The 20,548-nt window shown below is 38.0% G+C and overlaps 1 protein-coding gene across 4 annotated transcripts in view; it reads right to left on the reverse strand.

Moving 5' to 3' along the window:
- The window catches only part of LOC114658183 (alpha-2-macroglobulin-like protein 1), a 291,504-nt gene that overhangs the window by 108,001 nt on the left and 162,955 nt on the right, over window positions 1-20,548 (reverse strand). The window contains exons 1-3 of one of the 4 annotated variants that reach the window (XM_028810274.2): window positions 4,870-5,037; window positions 4,278-4,461; window positions 376-529 (exon numbers count right to left, since the gene is read on the reverse strand). The exons of 2 other annotated variants lie outside the window; for them this stretch is intronic. In XM_028810274.2, coding sequence (XP_028666107.1) covers window positions 376-529; window positions 4,278-4,461; window positions 4,870-4,946 — 415 coding nt within the window. In that variant the 5' untranslated portion in view covers window positions 4,947-5,037. Of the gene's footprint in view, window positions 1-375; window positions 530-4,277; window positions 4,462-4,869; window positions 5,038-20,548 lie in introns of those variants that run through there. One more of the 4 variants, XM_051932110.1, reaches the window with a different exon arrangement.

Here is a 20,548-nt window from a genome sequence, read left to right on the forward strand (position 1 = left end):
TGTCTATTGTTGACTCTGCCACCTTACTGGAATAAGCAGGTTCAAAAAATGAATGAAAGTATGAATGACGTGGATTTGTGATAGAATGGTTTGAAATGTAGCTCTCAGTTTTGTGGTTGTGCTTGTTAAATTTCACTGACACTCTTGAATTAATAGACTTATTATTACTTATTCAACCACTTACTTGGAAAAGTGTAATTTAAACTTTTATTGTGTTGTTTTTCTTCAGCAAAGTGAATTTTGAGAAATTTGATCAGACCTTTTTTCATAGTGCGTAAGTATTTAAGAGTTCTTAATAAAATTCCAGCCATGAACAAATAGTATACCAAGAAAATTAAGAAATTAATAAAACCTTTAAATGAACATGACATGTACCTGTTTGTCCTGGTTTATAGATGGGCTTGTCTGTCTGTATGAAGGTCATTGACTGTATTGGGGTAATAAGTACTTTTTTCTTGTTCTTAACTTCAAAGCTGTTGCCCCTCAGTCTCACCTCAATATGTCCAACAAATTCATTGCTCATTGGGACCTTTTAAATCAAAGCATAAATGATGAAAAGAGTTATGAAAGTTATGACAATTGCTTTCCATACTTTGCATCCTCTTCTCCTTTGCGGGTTGGGTTGTGGGGGGGTCAAAAGGGATATGATTTAAATGAGTTTTTAAAAAAATTGTCAAAAATAATTTATAAGTGCTTTTTCTAACTTAACTTACATCTTAACACACAGTTGTGCTCTGTCAGTGGTCAGATAACACTCATTCATCACTGACCCCTATTTTGTAACAAAAGTAACATGTCAGCATATGTGCTCATCCATCTAATTCACTCCATCTCCAACTTTTGTTCATATTTAAACACAAGTGGAAACGAAAACAAGCAACTTTGGTTGTTTTTTAAAAATCTTTTATGGTGTTGTGAATTGGACAATCGGTATTCTCTAACTGCAGGTATTATTTTAAAACCAACCTTCAGTCTGCCTGGATTTTATGTTTTTTATTGGAGTGTGATGACCTGTAAATTAACTCTGGGGCATTACAAACACATTGCTGTGAAACACTTTGAAGAAGTTTTAATTCCACGTATGTTGTGTATTTTCCTTTTTTATGTTCTGTAAATATAAGTACAGTTTCTTTCATTGTTATCTACATTATACTCTTAGATTAGAATGATCAGATAGTTTATAACTTAAATGTTAGCTGGGAGTAATTCCTTTCCAAAAGAAACCGAAGAAAAAGACTAATAAAACATTCTTGATGACATAAGTTGCTTGCACATAATTTTAGGATAAAAGCCTCTGGAACTTGCTGTCCATCGTCAAAGTAGATCATCAATTTTCAGTGTGTAGCACCACAAGGTACAAGCTCCACATGGTTTTTTGATATCAGAGAGACTCTATCCACATGACATTGGACAATGCCATTCATGCATAAACCTGACTTCTGAATCTTAAGGCCACCAAAAATGAATACTGTTCTGACACAAGATGCTAGGGGTCACTGCTGCCCCTGACACAAAGTAAAAGCAATAGCTGTGTTTTAATTGTTTCCCTTCTATAAATAGTGCCCAAAGCACCACAGCCACAATATCACAGGCAAGTGAAACACCAAACACAATAATAACACAAATCTCTCTATCTTCTCCTCCATACCTCTCAGCAAGCTTTGTTCACCTCCACTCGACTCTGGTTCCCTTGCTGGGTTCCCAGCAGTCCTTTAAATAGTCCTTGACCTGGAAGTGCTTCCGTTCTTCCTCCCATGTGACTTGCCAGCACTTCCGGGTCAGCTGGAGCATGCATGTTCTTTTAATCAACCCAGAATTACTTTGGGGTTTCCTTCCTCATGATCCACTAGTACTTCCAGGCAATAGGGAAAGCATAACTCTCCAGGTCCTTCAATAGCTCCCCCTGGTGTCACCCATGGCACGCAAAAGGGCTGAGAAACCGAACTCTAAGTCCCAGGATGCCCTGCTGGAATCTGAGGCACCACTACACTCCAGGGGAGCTGCTAGCATTTTGGGGGAGGCAGTATCGACAAGTAGCTGCCCTCCCCCATCCTTCCATTTTAGGGGCATCCTGGCCGGGCTGAACTGCCGGCTGTCTCCCACAATGGTTTTCTTTAATATTCAGATCTTTACGGAAAGTACTATTCAGTATGCTTTTTATCTTTGGTTTAGGGATGTAGGACTTTACATCCAGACTTTACTATTACTCATTATTTGTTATCATCTATTTCATTATTCTCTTGCAACCAAACCAGCTAAATGATGACTTGTGCCAAAAAGAATTTATATCACTGAGCAGGTTTTATAACTGCATTGATGTGACAAACACATTAAACCTTAAAAATGATGAATATGATCTACAAACTTTATTTTGGTTACTTTTCAGGAAGGCCAATAGTGCATATTGACACTGAAGAACTTTTTGGTTAATAAGGGCTACCCGTTTTCACTTCTCAGTGAACTGGCCAACAGATCAGGAATATCTCAGCCAAGCTTTACTTCATCATGCTTGCTGTGCTGGAAGCCATTAACCAATGAGATGCTACATTCAGATTTATATGATGTGGCGTACTGTACATACGTAAAAATAACTTGTTTTTGCCAATATAAAAAGGCAATTTGCAGCAGTGCCCGGTTTTTCTAATGTAATCCGAGCACTTTACTGTGCCCATATTGCAATAGGAGCAACCAGCAAGAATGATGTTTGTTTACCGTAAGTAGTTACACAGCATTAACCCATAAATCATCTGTGATGCTAAGGTGAGAATGACAAATATCATGGCTTTGTGACCCGGGTTAAACCATGTTTCTTTTATTTTGAACCACAGTAGAGTTGGCAGTCGTGATGGTGCTATTTGTGGTGGTTTGTTTGTAAGGTAAGTGGCTAAATCCTCAGTTTTTAATAAGGCCTATACTATTCATTGTTACAGCAATCATGTTATACAGGTGCCAGGTGATACTGGGTACCCACTCAAACCCCAGTGCCTCATGCCTTTCGCATACTCCCAGAATGCAGAGCAGATGTGCTACAATGCGAAGTATGTTCTTGTGTGCTCAGCTGCTGCAGTAGTTCTGCAAGGGGGATCACCTGGATGACGCTGTGCTGAGATTTTGGATTACAAAGACACGTACAAGGTAAAAAAAAACTTTAAGAATCACTGGTCTGGAACATTCAGGAAGGATTGTTTGTCACTTCTCCACATGATATCCTTTGAAGAAAATTTATTTTTAGTCAGTGATAGGATTAAATATGTCTGAAGAAAAGGGTGTTATGTCTATTTCTGTTTAACTGAGTGGTCTAGTTGTAGAGAAAATGTTGAACTAAGAAGAAAACTTTGAACCTAAAACATCACACTTGGTCAATGGCCTGTTTAAATAAAAGCTCAGCTTAAAAGTTTGTTTTGGACTAACATTTAACTAGAAACTCTTTGTATACTTTCTCAGTGCCTTTACTCATACAATTGTGTCATTAAGTTTTGACATTTTTTGCTTGTTGCCTGTATGTTTTTGCACTACTTGACATTCTCTGAGTGGCAACATAGCTTAGCCAAATGGACTTGTAGCTTATTAAATTGTAGACTTGTGAAACCCAGTATATTAATGCAAATGGCTTGCTGTAAGTATTGGGGTACCAAACCAGTGAAATTGGTATTGCCAAATGATTCAATACTAGTGGTGATGTGGAAACACGGTTAGTGCCATCCATTATGAGATTTTGTGAGTGTGAACACAATTTAGGATTAATGTAACGTTCTGCTTAAATATCTAGTCATTTTACAAGACAATATTATTCATCCATCCATCCATTATCCAACCTGCTATATCCTAACTACAGGGTCATGGGGGTCCGCTGGAGCCAATCCCAGCCAACACAGGCTGCAAGGCAGGAAACAAACCCTGGGCAGGGCGCCAGTCAATATTATTAAAGTGCTATTAAAGGATAGATAGATAGATAGTTTTCAGAGGCTAAATTTGTTTTTTTTCCCTTCTAATTTCATAACTTGCAACTATAAACATTTCCAGGACACTGTAGTTCTCTTGATTGTTTTTGCTTTATTATTAGTGCATACTTTTATAAAAAACAAATTGAAAATCATATCTATAATTTACAACTGTTAACATACTGTTTGAGCTCTGACAGGTTAAGTAAAACTCCCAAGATAACTCATGTCAGTTACAGGAACTGAACTGGAAATCTTCTGGTTTGAAGACCAATAACATATTCACTAGGCTTCATCCTGCTGACCCAGCCATTGCGATTGCTTAAATAAACTCACCTGGAATTCAAAGCATTTGTAGAAATCCTTCTCCTTAATGGTTTCCTCCAAAAGAATCAGATTTCTCCTCTCCATTAACAGGTTTATGGTGAATGTTATAGTTTCATTAGGCTGGAGGAGATGGGCACAAACTTTCTCCACAGTACCTCCATGAATGTGATGAGGAATTGTTACCATATAGATCCTGAAATACCAACATGAAACAAAAGGGAAGAAAATAGAACTTGTTCTGTCCTGTTCAACTACTGAAAAGATTGTGCCGATATATGGAAAAAAAATTAGATAATTTATGGCAAAAATGAAATCTAACCAAAGAAAAGTTTTATATCAAGCCATGAACTGTTCTTTTGCTTATTATAAGATTTACTGAATTATCAACAAATTTGTATTTGAGATTATTTAGCTTATTGTCAATTAAGTTTTGCTTACCCCATTGGCAGATTTTTTTTTCTAAATAAAAGGAAAGTAACTCCCGTTTCAGGTTTGTTTTTTCTGTTGTTGTTGTTCATTTTTATTCATATTCATTTTTTGTGGTATTGCCATTAAATGGCTAAAATAGAAATTGGTTAAAGCATTATAAACAATTTCTTACGGTCTGGCGGTGCTCTCAGCCGTGGATTTGCATAGTTGCAGGCAAAACAAAAGAATCACCTTCCACATGGTGGTCATAAGGTGGAGATCTCCTCAAATTTGTGACAACGAAGGTGAAAACCTAAAAGTACAAGTCAGATTTATACTCTGAGTCAGCACACTGAATACACTTTATATCCCTCGCTCTGTTTCACTTGCCCACACTCTCATTTTGATCCACCCACTCTAATGATCTAAAGACACTAAACACACATTTTGTAATCTCACATGTCTGTTTAACTTTTGCAAAAAGCTGAAGCCATAATTCTCTTTAAGGACTGTCTGTTTACTAAGTAAATGTAAGAAAACTTGGATGGTGGCCTGTTTTCTAATAATAACTGGATAATGGGATATAAAATGGGAAGTTTAGTAGGATTCTTTTCAAACATTTTGTTATTGTCTTTTTTGGAAACTTGAATCATTTTAGATTTTAATTTTACCTAATTTTTTTGTCTAATCTAGCATATTCTGCACCCTTCTTCAATTATTATATTATGTGAAAAAAGAGAGTACAATATATTTGTAGAAAATAAGTAAAAAGAAGTATAAAGTTATAGCAAACCAAGAAATTAATTAGTTGAAAAGTTCCATTAACAGAAAATACATTTCATTTGTTTTTAATCACCAGAGGTGAAAGATCAACATCAACCTAAACTGTCTCTCCTAAATGCCATAACATTGACACACAGTTATAAAAATGGATATTATGGAACACAAATCTAATTATTTTCCCAAACCCTCCCAACTTACAAAAAAACTCATGAAAATGTTATGTCATTTAATCACTGCTTTCTGTATTTTACCTTTTCTTAGTAAGTAGCACACAAATAAACAAGACACTGAAGTAACTGCTTCTCTTTACCAGTTAGTGTCATTTGCACATGTGTCTGCACTGCTCGTCTATTAAAGGAGCAAACTCCACAGACAAAGGGGGAGTAAAGAGAAGAGTTCAAAGCAATGGCGAAAAAAGCACATTTTTAAATTTCTTTTATATGTAAATATAGTGCAGCACATTTTTCTGAATGCAAATAAGGGACAATAAAAAGGATTGCTAATTAAATAATTTGAATAATTATGAGTGATGCATTGATTTGTGTAAGTGGTTGTAATAAAAATAGCTAATGCCACTGACAACCAAGCATCCATCCGTCCATCCATCCATTTTCAGTTGCTTATCCAGGTCTGGGTCACATGGGCAGCAGTCTGAGCAAAGATGCAAAGATATGTCCCTTTTCCTTGACACTTCCTCCAGCTCCTCCAGGGGGATGATGAGACGTTCCCAGGACAGCCAAGAGGTATAATTTCTCCCACATGCCCTGGATCTTACCTGAGTCTCTCCCTGGTTGGACATGCCCAAAACATCTCCCCATGGAAATGTTCAGTAGGCATCCTAATCTGATACCCAAACCACCAAAACCAACTCCTTTCAATATGGAGAAACAGTGGCCTCACTTTGAGCTCCTCCTGAATGAATGCTTTCTCACTCTGTCTCTAAGGTTTAGCCCAGAAACAAAGCGAAGGAAACTCATTTCTGCTGCTTGTATCAACAATTTAGCTCTTTCGGCCACTACCCACAGCTTATGACCATAGGTGAGGTAGGATTAGAGATAGACTAGTAAACTGAGAACTTCACATTTTAGCTCAGCTCCTTCCTCACCACAACTGACTAGTAGAACATTTGCATGACTGCAGATGCTGCTCTGATCTGCCCATCAATCTCTCGTTCCCTTTTTCCCTCACTTTAGAACAAGATCCCAAGATACTTAAACTCATCCACATGAGGGAGCACCTCATCCCCAACCTGCAGAGGGCACTCCACCCTTTTCCAGCAGAGAGCTATGACCTCAGATTTAGAGAAGCTGATTTGGCCACTTCACACGCAGCTGCAAACCACCATAGTGTGTGTCTAAGGTCATAGCCTGCTGAAGCAATGTAATTGTAAAATAATACTTTTTTAATGAAACTACTATAGGCTTTACATATATATTTCTTGAGTAGTGGGAGTAAGATTCTTCAATAAACAGTATACAGTAAATGCATCATGTACATTTTATTTTAGGTACAAGATAGATCAATACGATGCATTGGGATGTATCATCAGTGATGTTCCTGGGGTCACTGGGAGTTTTGGGACTTTCAACATCAGACCACTTCACCCTGTTGACCCAGCCGATGGCGATTAGAGCCCAGCTGGTGTTCTAGAAGCAGCCACCCACTAATAGATAGATAGATAGATAGATAGATAGATAGATAGATAGATAGATAGATAGATAGATAGATAGATAGATAGATAGATAGATAGATAGATAGATAGATAGATAGATAGATAGATAGATAGATAGATAGATAGATAGATACTTTATTAATCCCAAGGGGAAATTCACATACTCCAGCAGCAGCATACTGATACAAAAAAAAAAAACAAAAAAAAAAAAAACAATATTAAATTAAAGATTGATAAGAATGCAGGTAAAAAAACAGAATAACTTTATATAATGTTAACGTTTACCCCCCCGGGTGGAACTGAAGAATCGCATAGTTTGGGGGAGGAACGATTTTCTCAGTCTGTCAGTGGAGCAGGAGAGTGACAGCAGTCTGTCGCTGAAGCTGCTCTTCTGTCTGGAGATGACACTGTTTATTGGATGCAGTGGATTTTCCATAATTGATAGGAGCCTGCTGAGCGCCCGTCGCTCTGCCGCAGATGTCAAACTGTCTAGCTCCATGCCAACAATATAGCCTGCCTTCCTCACCAGTTTGTCCAGGCGTGTGGCGTCTTTTTTCTTAATGCTACCTCCCCAGCACACCACTGCGTAGAAGAGGGCGCTCGCCACAACCGTCTGATAGAACATCTGCAGCATCTTATTGCAGATGTTGAAGGACGCCAACCTTCTAAGGAAAAATAGCCAGCTCTGTCCTTTCTTACTCTTACTTTCTTAATCAGCTCTCTTTGTGGCTCTCTCTGCAACTTCTTTCAAGGATCTTATGGCCTTCCTTTTGGCAGTGCCTATGATACCTAGTATGTTAAGTGCATTGAGGGCAGAAAATTCTACAAAGTCCTGACAGCCCACTTCAACCAACTCACAGCGACTCTTCCAACCCCAGCTCTGACACTGCTCCACTGGTTCCTTTGAATTGCTACATTTTCTTTCAGCAGTGTAATCCATGCACTCTTCCCAAGGCACTGTGAGTTCTAGCATGAAAACCTGATTGGTGCAGTCTGAAAAGATGATTGTATCTAGATTGAGGCCTCTACTGATACATTAGGTTATCTGTCTATCTTTCCAGAGGCTAAAGGGTGGGAGATGTGGAAGCAAAGCTGACCTTAGTAACCTTAAAGTTCACCCTGCAGTTCCAGATCTCTGGTCATAGCACCTGGTGTTGAGAATTAAACAAATCTGGTTACCTGTTGTAGGCCATTGTCTAACAGACCTGTATTTAACATCTCAACGCCTGCTTAGCATTTCAGTAAAACTCCTAAGGTGAAACCCCTCCACCTCTGAACCTCTGAGACCAAAATAAAATATAAGAATCTAGACCAAGTTAAAATTAAAAGTGTCTACTGTATTTATTAAAGAAAACTAAAATACAAAGTTAAAGAGATTAAATGTAAGCTATAAGTAATAGAAAAGTGATATTCTTACAAGAATAATTGAAGGCATAGGCTGTTGTAGTTTTTTGATTTGTCTTACGTTAAAAAAAAAGTAAAAAAAAAAGAGCTAAAGGTGTGGATTTTTTTCATGTTTTGATGAATATAAATGTGTGGATGAGAAACGTCCTTGAGAATTCTGTTGGTAAACTAGTCACTGATCTATCATAGATGTGTAACTGATGTCAAATCCTGGAAGAGGGGGCCAGACAGCAGTGCCAGTAGAACATAAGATGCCATCACCACTTGAACAAAAAGATCATTTGTTCCAAATCTCTCCCTATTGGAAACCATCTGTAGCACGTACTGTAGGTAACACAATCATGGAGTGGTAAGAAACAAGCATATATTCTACTTAATAACATGTGCAAATCGCACCATGCTGTAAATTATTTTTTCAATGCAGTCAACTGTGTTTCCCAAATTAACTGATGATAATTATTTTTATGACATATTTGGGAAGCACATATAATGGTCTTAAACTAGGCATTGCAAGTTCAATTTTAAAACAAAGAACACAGTCTTTATCCATTAGGGTTATGTCTTTTGAATTACTATGCATTTCTGCATTATATGCACTGTAATAACCCACCAAACCACAGTATATAAGTGTATAATTACATTGTACATTATGTGTAAAGTAAGCAAAGTTACAAGTATGTGCATATTTTTAATTTTTATCCATCTCACATCATCGAATACTTAAAGAAGCATTTCTGTTTCAAATTACATTGCCACACTTTCAACCCTCTTAGACAAAATTCAGCATCACAAGAACCCAAAGCCTATATGAGCACTATAATAACACTTTTTGAAAAAGGAATAATACTCTGATAGTTTTATGTTCTTAATGCAATCATGCTATCTAGTCAATTGAATGAATTTAAATTAAAAAAGTTCTTCATTTAAATTTTATCTCAGACTAATATTTGTGTTTAGGGAAATTAATATGGCCAGGGCTTCTGTTGTCAGAAGTGCAAAATTACCAAAAATGATCAAATAATACATCAATGTGGTCTGTGAGCCTTATTGCTTTGACCCTAGCTTAAACATATTGTTTTGTCTTGGTAGAGTCCTATCTGACTCTGCTTTCCACTTTTATAATCTTTATTGTGTAGACTTTATTAGAATGCCTCAAATCCCATAGACTTACCACTGTTTATAAGGTATTGCACTTTTGCACTTCTCCCCACCTTAATAATAATATTATTATTATTAATAATAATAACAATAATAATAATAATAATAATGATGATGATGATGATGATGATGAAGCAGATAACTTTTGAATATTATCTAACCTAATAACCTAAATCATACAACCTGATAAATGTTAGATGTGTAGTTTAAGGCAGCACACAGACTTGTATTTACTTAAATTTCTTTGGTCAAGTCATTATTACTAGTCAACTTTCTACTGGACAAGACACTTGCTGTCTCAATAGTTCTGCCAAGTTGTACTCCTCATTGTGTTCTCTTCATGGCCTTGGTGTGTGTGAGAGGGGGAGGAGTAAAGTGTCCAGCTTTATATATTCTTGTCCAAATCCTTAGACCAATAGGGCATCAGATTGACCTCTGAATCAAAACCAATCCCAAACCACCATACTTCAGACCACTGGGGGGACACACTGCCTTTTCTCACCTGCCCTAGACTAGTGGATGCCATTTGTTTAGGTGAAGCTTGCCAGCTCTGTAGTTTTATGGCCTTCCTGCGGGGGTTGGCTTGTAAGAATGACCTGCACAGAATCCCCCTTCAGAAACCAGTTTGAGGCATTCCCCCTCCCCAAACCTACAATAAATTTCACATCCTCAGTCAGTCCTAAAGACTCAGGGGTTTGTTAGTTAGCCTAATGAAACATTTAAATTACAAAGGGTATGTCTAGCTTACAAATAAACACATACAAAAAATGTATCAACTTATATACAAAATATCGCTCCACCACAACAACCAAAAATGAAACAATATGAGCAGCAAGTAGTATAGGTAGTGTAGTGGTGAACACAGTTGTTCTACAGATTAAGACTTTTTCTTCAATTTGTAGCGAAGTCACTGTCTGACAGGATGTTGTGAGTTTTCCCAATCTCATTACTAATTTTTTATATAGGCACATGATAAGTGAATTACTGACTAAGTTGGGCCAGTGTGAGTGTGTATGTGTGAGTGTGTAATAATAATAATAATACAGTTCATTTACATAGTGCCATTCCCATGTGTGAGTGGGCCCTGTGATGGACTGGTTTTAAGCACTTGGGGCTTCAGACAGTGACTGGATTATTAAAGGACTAAAGCAAAAAAGCTGAGTGGTTCAGATTTTGATTTTCCATATTTTCCCTTATGTTGTTTATTACCACTAAGCTTCTAATAAAACTCACCCATCAACTCCAGTTTCCATTAGACACTGCCAGTGTTTAGCCTAGTTTATACTCAATTTGTTTGCACTGGGCATGAGGGCTGCTCAGCAAAAATGACATCAGACTTGGAAACACGGCCCTGTGCACAAAAATATTTCTAACTATGTGGTGAGGCAGACACAGCACTGTGTATCCAAGATGATGAATTTCAAGTACAGGCTGTTAACATGGGTGCGAGAGTGATGAAAGAATGGTCGAATTTGATGCAGCAGGTTAGGAAAACCTGCCAAAACATTTGAAAGGCATCTGTTTATCATGTAGGTCCCCCACTCATGAGAATATTATGCTGATCCTTCTTTTTCTGCTTTTGGTCAATAGGTCTGACATTCCACCTTTTATTTTCTTCCTCTGAAAGGCAGTAATAGCAGCTACAAAGCACCATTTCATTCTGGGAAGAGTTCTTTGGACTTTGAAAAACTTCCTAATATATAGAAACTAAAATCTTCAATGTATGTTAGGCTACCTAGCTGGACACTAACAGATTAAGAAAATCTGGAGTTACACAAAGTTACTGTGTGCTGCAAGAGTCCTTTTAAAAACAGGAACCCATCGGTATTTCACAAATCTGTTATCTTCTATTCATGGCTGATCTTTTTGGACCTAAAAATGATTCCCCTATGGCATCGCCCTAAAGAAATGCTCTGGCACCTTTATTTTTAAGAGTGTAGGAGACTATCAAGGTGCCAATTGAATGGGCCGCAACAAGTATAAATGTTTTGGTTATTTAGTGCATGTGTGGTTTGCGGTGGCAAGTATAAACCAGGCAGTGGTGGACCTACATTTTTAGGGCACTGAAGCTTGAACTGTTATGGAGACCCCTTTGCAGACAACAAACGCGGTCTGGGTAACCAATGTTATCTCCTTCAATGGGGTTGTTCATGACAGATCACATTTTTTTTTTATTTAATCAGATTTTAATCAAAATTGCTATACTGGATTACATTATATTACTAATCTCATACGGACGACAGCCAAAAATTTAAGCAATGTGGACTAAAGTCACTTCTTTGGCCCCTCTGGGATTTTATAGTAGATCCGCCACTGAAACCAGGTCTTTGGCGATTAAAGCCCATTCTGAGATTAATTCAGATGACATCTCCAGAATTAGTTCTGAGCTTTGCCTTAGAATGATACCTTACATAACTACACTTTCAAATTTGTCTGTACTGCATGGAACAGGAAGCCATCTCTACTTCCAGAATGATTGTCCCTGTTTAACATTTCAAGATTTGTTCCACAACTCTCCTAAGAGAGTCTTACTGGTTCCCTTTCAGTAAAAACAGAAGTCCTCTCATCTTCCTTAAGAGTTATACTTCACGCGACGTGACGCATGCTGCAGCGGACGCTCCTGCTACGCAAGCGTTGAAGTGTTTATACTTGCATGCGTACTTTATGTAAATCTGGAAGAATCCGCCAGGTGGCAGTGCGAGATATTATCACGGTGAGAACATGTTCGGCTTCTCTGTGTTGTGAATTGCCTAGAACACCCATTAAATTCCGATGACACCTTACCGCAATATCTCTGAAAAGGATGTTTATTGATTAAATCCAGGGATGTGTCCATTCCAGCAAGCATTGGACACGAGTGAGAAATAATCCCTGGAAGATGCCTCGGCTCATCGCAAGGTGAATACAAGCACACACATACACTAGCGTCATTGTAGCAGCACCAAATCCCCAAATCTGCATATCTTTGGAAGGAAACTGGAGCACACTGAAGAAACCCAGCAGGAAAATGTGTAAACTCCAGACAGGGAATATCAGCGACGTGACTCCCTGCAAGACAGCATCGCTAACGCTCCGCCACTGTGTCACCCCATGTGTGTAATCCATCCATCTATCCATTTTCCAACCCGCTGAATCCAAACACAGGGTCACAGGGGTCTGCTGGAGTCAATCCCAGCCAACACAGGGCACAAGGCAGGGAACCAATCCTGGGCAGGGTGCCAACCCACTGCAGGACACACACAAACACACCCACACACCAAGCACACACTAGGGCCAATTTAGAATCGCCAATCCACCTAACCTGCATGTCTTTGGACTGTGGGAGGAAACCGGAGCGCCCGGAGGAAACCCACGCAGACACGGGGAGAACATGCAAACTCCACGCAGGGAGGACCCGGGAAGTGAACCCAGGTCCCCAGATCTCCCAACTGCGAGGCAGCAGCGCTACCCACTGCGCCACCGTGCCGCCCATGTGTGTAATTATTAATAGTATTCATTATTTAAATGAAATTACCGATTTATCTGTAAAATGTAATATACATACTTTAATGCTTTTCATCATGAAAGTGATATCAAGTATAAATCTAAGGATTCTAAATGTGCAGAGATTTGGAATATCATACATTTAATGTGCTCAGTATGGCGATCTATTGCTGGCGATTCGCTGCTGTCAGGAGCAGAGGAAGCCCTAGAAAAAAAGATAGCACAGAAGACGGTATGTGAGAATTTTAAAACGTATCGTGTAATTACGATCGGGAATATGTGACGCTTGAATATAAAAGCACCACGAATACATTTGTATGTCGGCATTTTGCTTCACCACATCGAACCATTTAGCAAATATCGAAGCGCGCACACCGATCTCGTAGGATCTGCAAAGCGGCTTTCTGTCACATATAGATGGTAAACAGAGTCTCTGACGTCACATTCCAACTTTTAGCACACTGCGCCCCCCAAGTTTTTGCTGGTACTGCAACTCGCGCATGCGTCGCGTTAATTTCTGAGGACCTGCTCAGAGGACGCATCAAATGAATGTTCAGAACGTGTGGCGGCCATGATGCAGGCGCGTACGCATTCTGAGCGTGAAGTATAAATGAGCCCTTAAAATACCCTTTTGTTATACTTTCCCCACCCACACAGTATAAATTCCCCCATTGTGGGTTACTTGGACATTTCTGTCTCTGCCAGTTCTTTCCTCTATGCCTTCCTTGTCCTTATTAAATGGACAGTCACTTACCGGTACATTAAATCTCCAAAGATGTTTATGACCTTGTTCTGCAAAAGTTACACCTGCTGGGGGGATTATCTAGTGGGGTGGGACTACTAAAACTTTAGTTTCAAACCTCACTAACTACCTTTCTTTTTAATTCCCTTCCTTTTTTATTCACTTTAGCAAATATTTTCAGGCAATTCATTTTCCAGTGTTACAAATTAGGCCACTGTTCAAAATTCTTCTATTTTTTTTGCTAGCAGTTTGGGAATTCTTGGAGGCTTCATGTGTCAGGGAATTAATAAATTACCATTTTGTGTTAATAATTGAATTATAAGTTAGTACAAATTTATTGGTTTTTTTGCATTTTGTGATTGTGTTGCTAAGTCATGCTGCACTATTGCTACAGGATGTTTTTCAGAAAGCGCAGCCTTCAGTGCAGTGTTTAAAATTATATATCCTTCAAAAAACCTGAGTACATGCACTCTTGGTATTTTATGTCTTCAAGCTCATGACTTTTAGCATTCAGTTTCTCAGCTGTGTCTATAGTTCTAGAGGCTTGATTACAGTTACAGTTTTATGAATAATCATGCATCTCCTGGTCCGATTAACACAGTAAGAGCAGGTGGATTCTGTCTATGCTGCAGTTCAGCAATTTGAATACATACGACTGACACAACATTGAAATGCAAATGTCCTCGGAGAGTCTAATTCAAAGCTGGACCACCTCTGAAAATAATGGCACTGCTCACTGTCACTGTATGTTTTGCTGGTGCCTTTCTATACCCCTCTGTAATGTCATGGATTTTTGATACCAAGGATCTACATCTTAGACAACGTTTACCACATCCATAAAAATCAAGACATCTATTCTTCCATTTCAGTGTTGTCTATATATGAGTGTACCATACCATACCATTTTCTAAGCCCACTGAATCCTGATCTGGGTCGTAGGGGAGCTGAAGCCTAACCCAGTAAGCACAGAAAGCAAGGCAGGCAGAGGTGCTGGACAGGGCACCAGCCCATCACAGGGTGAACACACACACATCCAGAGGAAACCAGATCACCATTTTTTGGAAACTTTCCCTATCCTGGTGCACTTTTCCAAATATTTTCAGGTACTTCCCCTTCCGCAATATTTCGGCTCACAGAATTGTGATGGGATATGTTTAATATCTATGGAGAATAAAAAGGAACATCTGAATAAGTGTCATTAAAATCTTCCTGCTGGAAGGAGAAGGACAAAAAGCTTATGATGACATGTAGAATTATTTTTTCTATTGCTGGAATTAAATATTGTTGTTCATTAGAGAAAGACCATTCCCTGGGATCATAAAATATAGTAAGCACTCTACTACCTGCTAAAGCAATCACAATGTCTGATTATTGTAAGAGCGGTTATAAAAACACTGTATTCTTTGCAAGGTTCAAAGTCATTTGTTCTGTTAATCTATGAAATTCAGTTCTGTAGAAGAAAACAGAAGATTGACCTCACTTTGAGCACCTGTGTCATCATTCATTTGCATTGACATTAAAGGGATGGATGCTAACATAACAGAAAATGTTTGTGGTGTTTGTATGGCAGATTAACACAGATATTAGTGTTACCAGTGATTTTAGACATCAACTTGAGAGCACTAAGAGTACAGTCATGTTTTGAATTCTCCCTTGGTTTATTTGCTAGCCTATGCTACTCCACCATTTTAGTCTTGATTTCTATCTGATCTTTTAAGTAAATTAGATTTAAAAGGAAATGCTATAGCAAGGACTGTGCTTGAATTAAACCTACTTTCATGGCCATTGTTTCTTGTCATCATCTTTGCTTTTGACTTTCTCTTTAGCTCTTGGTAATTTCACTTACTTGATTGTGTACCAAAACTTGATAGACTAAGTGTGATCTTATTGACTCTTCTCATAAAATTTGGTGAAGTACTCAGTGCAACAGAGAGTAATATGAACAGAAAGGGAAAACTTAGGCTGAAGTCAAGTGCTGAATACCATTGCTGGGAGAAGAACACAAGTATAACAGGCTTTGGGAGATTAATTTTATGGTTTAATGCAATTTAGAACCATATGGTGGATCAACCTAGCTTTTCTATCCCACAAGCCATTGAAGGAGGAGAAGTCCTTGGTATAAGTAATCCATATTATGCTTTAAAGGAAAAGACACTTCCTAAAGAAGCAATCTTAGTGTTGTACTGCAGCCCACTTTTTTTCCCTGGAGACAATAAAAGTCACATACAGTATTTTAATTCTTTATTTACAAGGATAATGGCTTTGTGTACTAATGCTGTTTTTCTTTTGGCTGCTCCCGTTAGGGGTTGACATAGCAGATCATCTTTTTCCATCTCTTCCTGTCCTCTCCATTTTGCTATTACACCCACCACCTGCATGTCCTCTCTAACCTCATCCATAAACCTTCTCATAGGCTTTCCTTTTTTCCTCTTGCCTGGCAGCTCCATCCTTAACATCCTTTTCCCAATATAACCAGCATCTCTCATCTGCACATGTCCAAACCAACACAATCTCACCTCTCTTGCTTTGTCTCCAAACTGTCCAACCTGAGCTGACCCTCTAATGTACTCGTTCCTAATCCTATCCATCCTCATCACACCAAATGCAACTATTAGCATCTTTAACTCTGCCACCTCCAGCTCTGCCTCCTGTTTTTTGGCCAATGCCACCTTCTTCAACCCATATAACATAGCTGGTATCATTGTTATGACTAGCAAACAGCCATTAAGTAGAAATTTATTTATTCATTTATTGGCTGTTTATTCTGATTTTCTTAAAATCAAATAACATTCCATACAAATAAATCAAGTTTTACAAAAATAGGTTCTAACAAATCAACCCCCACTCCTGAGAAAGAGAGCTAGACCAGCAGAGTAAAACTTTAAGCTAGAAAAATAAATAAATAGATAAACGAATAAATAAATAAAGATAAATGGAGTAAAAGGGGAGAGAACCTGCTTCCTCAATTTAAAATGTTCATCTAAAATGTTAATGATTAGATCCTGCCAGTATTTGAAAAAGCTTTGTACAGATCCTCTAAGTACAAATTTGATTTTTTCCAGTTTCAAATAGTATGTAACATCAGTTACCCACTGACTTAGAATAGAATAGGAATAGGATTCTTCCAGTTGAGCAAGATAAGTCTATGTGCCAATAGTGAAGTAAAGGCAATTGCAGTTTGTTTGTCCTCCACTTTAAAGCCATCAGGAAGTACACCAAACACAGTTGTTAGTGGATTAGGAGAGATTGTGACTCCAAGGCTGTCTGAAAGGTACTTAAAGATTTTGGTCCAGAATGATGTTCATTTGGTGCAGGCCCAAAATATGAGGCCCAGTGAGGCTGGCACTTGATTTCAGCGTTCGCAGGTTGGATCTTGCCCTGGAAACATTTTGGACAATTTAAATGAGAGAGAAGCACTCGATATATAATTTTGAGTTGAATGATCCTATGCTTTGCGCATAGAGATCCTTTTCCCACTGTACTCTTGGATCTTTGAAAGAGAGGGACTGTAAAATGGTTTTATATATTACAGAAATGCTGTCTGAGTCCTCAAGACGGATCAATATTTTTTCTGGCATAGAGGTAGGTGGAAGGTGAGGAAAATTGGGCAGGTTCTGTTTAACAGAAGGATGCATGGATGTGGTCTATTTACAGATCTCTAAGTGAATTTAATCCTGAATGTTATCTAGACATTAAAAACTGCATACGTTTGAGAAGGTGGAAAAAGGTGGTTCTTGGGCAGAGGTACCACAGATAAAAGCTTCTCTATCTTAAAATACTTCCTACATTGGTCCCATATTCTGAGTGAGTGAAGCACAATTGAGTTGCTAGTATATTGGCAATAACTTGTATTTATTGGGGTACAAAGCAAGGAATATAAAGAAGTACTGGAGGATTTTATTTCCTGCGGTGGGTTGGTTCCTGCCTTGTGCCCTGCGTTGGCTGGGATTGGCTCCAGCAGACCCCCGTGACCCTGTGTTCGGATTCAGCGGGTTGGAAAATGGATGGAAGGATGGATGGATGGATTTTATTTCTATTGCTGACCAAGCCTATATACTGTATGTACATCTATTTGTGTCCATGTCCAGATTTTTATAGCTTGTATATTTGCTGCCCAGTAATAAAATTGAAAGTTAGGTAGAGTCATGCCACCTTCTGCCTTAGGTTTTTGTAGGGTCACCCTTTGGATATGTGGATGTTCTGAATTCCAAATAAATGAGGTTATGGTTGAATCTAATTTCTTAAAAAATTATTTATTGATGTATATTGGAATGTTTTGAAATAAAAAGAGAAGCTTAGGAAGGATATTCATCTTAACAATGTTAATTCTTCCAGCTAATGTGAGATAAAGGGTTGACCATCTATGCAACTCTTTCTTCATTTTTTGTATACACATGGCAAAATTTTGTTGATATAGACCTTTATGTTTACTTGTGATGTTTACCCCTAAATATTTAAACTGATCTGCGATGATAAAAGGGAAGGTGTCTAATCTAATATTGTATGCTTGAGAATTCACTGGAAAGAGCACACTTTTATTCAAATTAATTCTGAGACCAAAAATCTTTTGCAATTCTGTAAGTGCTGTTAGGACTTCGGGCACAGTATTTTGTGGATCTGATATATACTGTACCATATCATCTGCATATAGAGAAATTTTATGTTCCAGTCCTTCTCTGATAATCCCCTTTATCTCATAAGCATTTCGACAGTGAACTTCCAGTGGCCCAATGGCGACTGCAAAAAGCAGTGATGACTAAAGGGGCATCCTTGTCTGGTACCATGTTCTAGTTTAAAGTAGTCTACATTAATGTTAATACAAACTGAAGCTTCTGGACTGGTATACAGTAGTTTGATCCATACACAAATGTTCAGGCCAAACCCAAATTACTCCAATTTAGTGAAAAGGTAGTTCCATTCAACAATATCAAATGCTTCTTCTGTATCCAACGATAATATCTCCAGGGTGTTTGACTTTGTGAGTGAATACAGTATATTACATTAAACAGGCATCGAAGATTGGAAGCTAAGTGTCTGCCTTTAATAAATACAGTTTGGTCTTGTGATATTACCGAAGGGAGCACTTTCTCCATCCTTCTAGCTAGGATTTTGGAGAATATTTTAACATCATTATTCAGAAGTGAAATTGGTCTGTATGAAGCACATTGTAATAAGTCCTTATTGTGTTTAGGAAAGATGGTAATTAATGCTTTGAGGCTGAATTTTATTGTCTCTAGCTTCTGTAAATGTTGCTCTAATAAAAAAGGAGCTAGCTGAGTTGAGAATTGCTTATACAATTCAGTAGGTTAGCATCAGGGCCTGCTGCTTTCCCATTCTGAAGTGAGTTTATAGCATCTAGTAATTCTGATAGTGCCAGAGGTTTATCCAATTCCTCTGCACTAAGAGTATCTATTTGTGGTTTCTGTAATGCATCCAGAAATGCATTAGATTGTGTCTTGTTTTGTTTAAGTAGAATATAAGGATTTATAGTAGTCTCTAAATGTGTACATTATAGTTTGCTTGTTAATTATTTTGTCTTCATTTGTGTTGGTGATTGCTGGGATTGCATTGCAAACTTCTTGCTTGTGGATTTGTTGAGTTAAGATTTTATTAGCTTTCTCTCCATGTTCATAATAATGATGTCTTGATTTAAAAATGAGTTCTTCAGTGTTTTTAGTTGTTAAGAGGTTGAGTTCTGAATGCAGAGCCTGCCTTTTGCTAATGAAGTGCCTCACTTGGACACCTAGCATGTTCTTGATCTATTCTAGCAATATCTTCTTGGTTTCCAATTTATTTCTGTGAGAAAGATATGAGATAATCTGTCCTCTTAAGAAGGCCTTCAGGGTTTCCTAGAGTATTCCTGCAGAAACCTCTGAGGATGTATTTGTCTCTAAAAAATATTGATTTGTTTGGATATAAATTCTGTACAGTTCTTGTCTGCTAATAAAAGTAGATTAAGGGACCATCTGCGAGATGAGTATGTGGGGCATAATGATTTTAGCTCCAAAATCAAAGGGGCATGTTCGGAAATAACAATAGCATTGTACTTGCAAGATTTAATCATAGGCAAGAAATTGTTATCTATAAAGAAATAATCAATTTTTGAGTAGCAATGATGCATTGGTGAGTAGAAGGAATATGCTCGAGTTTGGTTTTAGAAATCTCAATGGTCAGTTACAAACTGTGTAATTGTCTTTGCAGTGTTGGATGTCATCACCCCTGTCGCAGGAGACCTATCTAGGTCTGGATATAAAACACAATTAAAGTCCCCAACCATTATAATTTTATGACTGTTCACATTGGGAATGGATGCAAATAAATTTTGGATGAAATCCCTATCATCGACATTGGGTGCATAAATATTTATCAAAATCACTTTGCAGTTAAATAAATTACCTATGACAATCACATATCTCCCTTCAGGATCAGATACTACATCTGATACTACAAATGAGACTGTTCCATGTATAAGAATTCCCACACCTCTAGTTTTCTTTGTAAAGCTGGAATGGAACATTTGGTGAGAGAATACTTTCTTTCTCTTTAATTCGTGATTTAGGCCTTTAAAAGTTCAGCTCATAAAGTTAACTGTCCAGTCTTGGAGACATTGCTTCTGAACTTTTGTTGTCA

This window comes from Erpetoichthys calabaricus, chromosome 9 (assembly GCF_900747795.2).
Source record: "Erpetoichthys calabaricus chromosome 9, fErpCal1.3, whole genome shotgun sequence".
Taxonomy (NCBI): Eukaryota; Metazoa; Chordata; class Cladistia; order Polypteriformes; family Polypteridae; genus Erpetoichthys; species Erpetoichthys calabaricus.